The 7,388-nt window shown below is 27.9% G+C and overlaps 1 protein-coding gene and 1 non-coding gene across 2 annotated transcripts in view; one reads left to right on the top strand and one right to left on the bottom strand.

Annotated features, from left to right (window-relative positions):
* The window catches only part of LOC104728826 (putative rRNA 2'-O-methyltransferase fibrillarin 3), a 965-nt gene extending 684 nt beyond the window's left edge, over positions 1-281 (top strand). The window contains exon 4 of the mRNA XM_010447755.1: positions 201-281. Within this exon, the coding sequence (XP_010446057.1) occupies positions 201-281 (81 nt within the window). The remainder of the gene's footprint in view (positions 1-200) is intronic.
* TRNAL-CAA lies at positions 878-961 on the bottom strand. The gene has a single exon. It is a non-coding gene; the product is annotated as a tRNA-Leu (tRNA).

Here is a 7,388-nt window from a genome sequence, read left to right on the forward strand (position 1 = left end):
TTATGTGATATTAATCAACCAGACCAAGCTACGATCATAGCTCTCAATGCTTCATATTTCCACAAACCTGGAGGTCATTTTATGATTACTATAAGCGAATGTAAACAAACTTGCAACCGTTGGTTCAAATCAGATCATTCTCTCTCTTTTTTCAGTGTGTATTGTTTCTTTAACTTATAAGCTTGTTTAATTGGTTTCAGGCGAATAGTATAGACTCAAATTTATCAGCAGAAACAGAGAGTATCAGAAGGAAGTGGAGAAGCTGCAAATGGAAGAGTTGAGACCAACAGAGATATTGCCTCTTGGCAATTGTGAGGGTGACCATGCTTGTGTTTTTGGTGGATATCGCTTGCCTAGGAAGTAAAATAGCTGATACTGCTGTTTACTTAATATAGGAATCTATCTCTTTACTTAGTTTGTGACCGACTATAATGAGATTTTTACATTCACGAGGCTTGATTAAGTTTTTTGGTTTTTTCTCTGTTTTTAGCTGATTTGTCTTTTTACACTAGTATGAGCCTTCAGAAGTGGAATTTTGTTGGAAACACAAGTACATTTTTAATTCCCATAATCCATTATCTCTTCGTAGAATTCCCTTCAACCTTTTATGTCAAAAAAATCGGCAATACAGAGTAAGAGCTAGGAATAGATAGTGTCTCTCTTTTCTCGTAATGGATTCTACCTAATATTTTGATTTGTGTAGCATTCAAAACTTCGGTTATCCTATTATAGGACCCCGTTAGGTTGAATATGTAGAAGTAAATAATAAAATTTGTTACAAACTGGAACACTAAAAGAAAGAGAGACTTATTTGAAGTTTTTAATGAACCACATGTCTAATTTAAAAGAGACAACTGAAAAAGAAAAAAAGGATAATTGTCAGAAGTGGGATTTGAACCCACGCCCTCGTAAGAGGACCAGAACTTGAGTCTGGCGCCTTAGACCACTCGGCCACCCTGACTTTTTGATGTTTGTCTTCCATAACTTATATAAGGATTAATAAATAAGACTCGGTAAAAGTATATTTATGCATATGAAGATACTTTCGAGACTTTTTGTAAGTCAAGTCATACTGATCAATATTTTTAAGTTAACTGCATAATTTGGAATCCACTTTTTTCAAAATTATGACATTGATGTTTTTCGTGTGTCCATAATAAAACATTTTACCTTATTTTTCTTTGTTTTTTAATTCTTCTATAATATCGGAATCTATTAATATATGCATGTTTTTGCAGGAATCTTCGTTCTCATCATGTCAAAACCCAGTCTCCTCAAATCTCAAAATTGAAACTAGACTAATATAGTAAAAATATGATTTTGTTTACCGAGTCTTGTTTTCACAAAATCTCAATTTGAAATTTTGGTTGCCTATGTTTGTAATAACAAAATAAAGAACAAAACAAAAAAAATATCTTAGTAAATAGTTAGATAGTTATTATGGAGAGGTTCAGAAAAATCTCTCCTAGTTTTATGAGTACACTAGAGAGGGTTTAGTTAATGAAAAAATATAATGTGGTGCACCACATAGAAATAAAACATAGCTACCTACTCGTACTCGGTAACAGGTTAGTTTTTGTAGCACCGAAAATAAAAGAAACCTAATGGTTGGGACACGTGGAAAAACAAATTGCAGGAAGCAAGAAATGTAAACAAGAGAGAAGAAATGTGTGGATTTCGTGTGGCGACGGTAAGCTTCTCTATCAACTCCTCCATCATCGAGAAGCTCGTGGCTCTCTTGTACTAGTATTTTCTCATTTATGTAATTCTTTTCTATTTTTGGGTTAACACAAGTAACATGTTCACCAGTTTTTTGCTCTACAAAAATACTAACAGTTTGGTCAATTTAGAAAGAGAACGCGAACTAACCGTAATCAATTCCAAAGCCCCATGCCGTTCAAACTGACTAGTCTCTCTTCTCTTTCGATTTCTCATTTTTGCAATAAGACGAAAATTTTAATCTTACGAGAAAAAGTCAGTTTTTAGACTATTAGTATATCACATGCAATATACTATTATATCTTTTTGTTTTTCTTTTTGTTCGGGAAATCAATACTATATACATATGTCATTGTGTTAACTATAATCTCACGCCAAAATCAAGAAGTAGAAGAAGAAAACACATTAGAGCCTGTTGATGTGAAATTCAAATGGTTTTTATCAGATTTTAAGTAGTTTTTGTTACTAATTGTATGTTATTTTCTAATTTTTGTCATTTTTTTTCACAATGTATTTTCTCATTTTATAACCGGTAATTTCCGGTTAGTATGAATGAACAGTCGACCACCACCACCAAATCAGGACCTACCCACTCTTTCATATTTTTGCTTTATAATAGTTTAACCAAAATGCCCTCACCTGGTCAACTTCACTTTTTAGTTTCTTTTCGTCTCTCTGTATTCTCCAATATAAATCCATCTATTCCCCTTACAAAAAGTACTATCCTATAATCTTTAGTTCTATACTTGTATTTCTCTATTAATCACATCATTTAGCCATTATTGTTTCCATTCAACTTTCAACTTCAAAGTCCAAAACCATTTACGCTCGAACTTGGGTTTATGGAATTGCCATGTGTTGTTTGCTCTTAAGTTTGGGTGATAGGCCACAACTCTACATGCTTTAATTGGGGATCACATATTTTAGTGATGTATTTGTCTACATATCTTAACCAACCAGTATTAACTTAACATGCATGAAGAAGATTACGTTATACACAAATACAACTAATAAAGCTAGAGTTCCTTTATAACAGAAAAAAATGGTTGGAACTCCGTATTTGTGTTAACAACCCCTTATTATATATATGGTGGAGAAGACTCGAGTTAGGCAAGGCACAAGTAGGACACGTGGTGAGACTAGATTTAAGAGATCATTAAGAAAACGTAAACTAAAGTAGTATAGTCAAAAAATAAAATATAAACTAAGGTGGAAAATTAAAGTATTATAAATGATACTATATAGTTGCGAAGCGAAATTTTCACTCATTAGGTTTTTGCCTTCACGCAACCTGCAAGAAAATGTCAAAAACTTTATGTTATGGTTTTATCTTACGAAAGCTTGGGAGAATTGTTTGATCACATATAAAACATTTAGGAATAAAACTATATAATGATCTATCACTGGAGACAAGAGATTGATGTTAAATGCAATAGAATATAATTTGCATTATTAATAGAATCAAAGCTGACGAACTCTTCACCTTCTCATTATGTTCCATATCTTTAGATACTAATTCACTACAATGCTTTCATCGATGATGGTAATATATTCTTTCGCAATGAAATCTTCTCTAAAACTTTACTGTTTCAACTCGAAGAAATTAAAGAGTTGTTAATAAAAATTAACTGTTGAATCGCTTTTATTAATGAAAACTAAAAGCTTAAACGACCAATTAAAAAATCTATATTAAATGGAAAAGATTATGGGCTCTTCTCTCCATCTCCAACAGCTATGCAACAACAATACTAATTAGACTATTATGCAATTTGTACCTATGTAAATAAATAGCATCTCTACTATGTTAATATGTGTCAAAACTATGTACATCCAACTAAGTACAGCAATTAATTCTGAATTATATATATCTAGAGAGACATGTAAGTTTGTGGTTCAAACCTTTTCTTAAAAAGTACATGAACAAACCCATAACTCTTAGTCCCCAATAAACCATTTTTTTTCTTTTTAATCCTTTGTTTTCTGAAATATGTCCTTTAAATATTAAATAAGCAGCTTTTGGATTTTCGATAGGGCCAACTTAAGTTGTTTAAAGTGGCAATTTGCTTCTACAAGTTTGGAGGGCCCCTTGATCTCATAGGCAATTTGAAACCTATATTTTCCCATCTATATTCTTATGTGTCTGTATATATTACATATTGTTAAAGACTTTGGCAAAGTTATGGAAGGTAGGGCTATTATAAAACCAATTATTTGTTTGAAAAAGTACGAAAAAAAAAATGAAGAGCTTTATAAAATTCGAGATAGCTTAATATATGAGGATTAATACAACTATATTTTTAGTGCCGGCGATCTTCTTTTCGAACTTAAAGGTCAACCTGGTTATGACCATAATAAGAACATAATTTTCGTGCTAATGGCTCTAAGAATAATTATTGCAATTGGAACCATACAAAAGTGACGAATATAACATATAATTTAATACGGTTTGCCAAGAAAAAATAAGAAAAACGTTCTCTTAGACATGTATAAAACTCAATTTTTCATATTTCTTATTTACGACAAAAGAAAAAAAGTTAAAGAAAAAAAGAGTTTAACTTACTAGAAATAAAAAGTTGTACTGTGACAGTGTTTTATGTTTTATCGGAAGAGGTAAAAGAAAAAACAAATTGTACGAAACGGAAACATCGCACTTGCATGTGAAATATGATGCTACGCTGAAACCCAAGTAGCTTATTTTGTTAGTATTATTTTTTAAGTTCAAACCAAAATTGAGTTCTTCGTTTGTGTTTTTGTCACACGAGATTTCCTAAACATATGTATAACAGTACTAGGTAGATAGATTACATGCAATGCTATGGTAGAGTTGGATTTGTTCATTCTTTTTTTGTAAACTCATTTCATTTTTTTAATTTTATTGAGGAGAATTGTATTTTAAGATGATGAAACATTAATCAAAGTTATAAATCAATAGAATTAAAGATTAATAAGTATTACAATAATTCTTATCTACGTTTATAAAATTAATTATATTTTAAATTAATTATCACTAGAAATAATTACACAGTATTGTAAGTGATTCAGTGATAATTTTGAGTATCAATTTAAATGTAGATATCAAAATACAATTAAAAATAAGTGTTGTGTATAAGTATATAAGATCAAATATAATATTTTTTCGAAGTTACGAACGGTGACATATAAAAATGCGTTGAAGTGTGGTCTATCTATATTATTAACATTTTGTAACCATTAAAAAAAAAACTATTTGTGAGGCGGTGTGGAACGGTGATGTGCGGTTCAGTTGTAAAGCAAACTTTGTTGTTATGTTTTTGCATATCCAAATCAAGACGGTTCAAGTATGGTCCATATATAATTTTTAGGTTTTTTTTTAAGCTCATCATTTTTGAAAACGATTGTAATTATATTCTAAATAAGAATATTCCAGTTACTTGAATTTGAAAAAAGATTAATCATAATTTGTTAATTATAATATCTACACAACAATTATTATGACCGTCATTAAATTTTGTTTTGTTCGATCTATTTGATAAACCGTATTCACCTTTTATTCGTTTAACTCATTTGTGTCTCATATTTCGGTATCATTATTTTTATCTATTTCTCTGTTTGAACTTTTGTGATGATTGGAATTTTTTCATTAGATACTTTTGTTAAGGAAAATGATTATTTAAAACTAAAAAGTATACTTTTCAAAATAATAAATCTACTGTGATGAATTTATTTTTTAAAAATTTACAATCAACAACATAAAATTACAAACTACCACTTGTTATATCATTGTGTGCGAGAAAAATGGATATTTTTTGTTTGTCAATTGAGCGACAACAGGCTGGGACTCGATTCCTGATATGATGGTGCTTTGTGCACTAAGCACTTATCTTTGGTCACTGCACTAAGGTCACTTCACAAATGGATATTATTTGAAGTTATATTTCTTAAAGTTTATTTATTTTCAAATAAAAGAAAGTTTGTATTTTTCGTTATTTCCTTTTATAATAAAACGGAAGTACACAACATTGTTTGTAGACCATATAATTTTAATAAATTAGTTACAAATAGGTAATAGATTAATTGGTTACAAGTTAAATAGTGGGTGCAACCTAATTTATTTTTGAAAGATTTTATTACTAGAGCACGTTGTTTCCAAAAATCTTAAAGATAATATTCTAAAGAATTATTTTATATCATCTAACTTACCATATTAATTTTTTTTATTAAATTATTCATCAAAGAAAATTCTTTGATATCTAACTTAACTAATGATAATTTGTTAATTATCATTTTACTTCATCTCTCATTTGTATATATGAGTCTATTTTGTGAAACAAATAAATTATCATATTATTTATTATAATTAAAAATAATTTTATTTCCGGATATACCATAAGTTGAATTTAAAAAAAAATATAAGTTGTTCAATCTATAAAATATTCAAGCTTTAGTAATATTATTCTTTAAAAATAATATCTATTGAATTAAAAATTTTACTGAGTAACGGGTCAAAAATTGAATATTTAAATTCAATTTCATAGTTTTTTGTTGAATTTTATAATTTTATATTATATAATAAACGTTAAATAATTTATTTTGAAATATTTTTAAAATATTGAAACTTGATATAAAAGTTAGAAACTACAAACACTCTAAATTGATTTGTTATAGCAATGTCAATAATATGTCAATATAATATAAAATAATTTCAAGAAACCAAGAATATTAAAAAAAAAAGTATAACAATATATTAAATTACTCATAATATAATAACTAGCTTTTTAAAAACCAAATTTACAAAATCATGTTTTATAATGACATTCAAGTCATGATGTAGAATATACATTGTTGAAATAACTTCACATACATAAATTAATACAACATATTAAAATTTTATTTTAAAATATAAAATATACAAAATTTTGTATAAAATAAAATTTAACCAGTGTTATAGCACATGTACTTATCTAGAATCATCTATCTTAATATTTTTGGAGGAAAAATTCTTGGATTCACCCCTAGGGGTGAACAACTAGCATTCACCCCTTCTTAATTAACCAATCAAAATACAATAATATGATATGTCATATCATATTTAAATAAAAAAATCAAAATTAAAATTAAAAAACAAAACAAATTAAGGAAACAAATTATGTAGGTCTTTTATTAAGGAAATTATGTCGGTTTAGTTTTATAAAAGAAGATTAGAGTTTAAATATATGTCGGTTTGAGTTTATAAAAGAATGGTTAGGATTTAGATTTTATAATTAAACAAAATTATATGTCGGTTTGGGTTTACAAAAAAATGATTAGGGTTTAGATTTTACAATTGAACGAAATTATATGTCGGTTTGGGTTTATAAAATAATGGTTAGAGTTTAGATTTTACAATTAAACAAAATTATATGTCGGTTTAGGTTTATAAAAGAGTGGTTAGGATTTAGATTTTACAATTAAACAAAATTATATGTCGGTTTGAGTTTATAAAAGAGTATTTAGGGTTTAGATTTTACAATTAAACGAAATTATATGTCGGTTTGAGTTTACAAAAGAGTGTTTAGGGTTTAGATTTTATAATTAAACAAAATTATATGTCGGTTTAAGTTTACAAAAAATGGTTAGGGTTTAGATGTGATAATTAAAAACTGTAATATAATATTAGAATTAACAATTTTTAAATTGATTGATCTACAGAA

This window comes from Camelina sativa, chromosome 11 (genome assembly GCF_000633955.1).
Source record: "Camelina sativa cultivar DH55 chromosome 11, Cs, whole genome shotgun sequence".
Classification (NCBI taxonomy): Eukaryota; Viridiplantae; Streptophyta; class Magnoliopsida; order Brassicales; family Brassicaceae; genus Camelina; species Camelina sativa.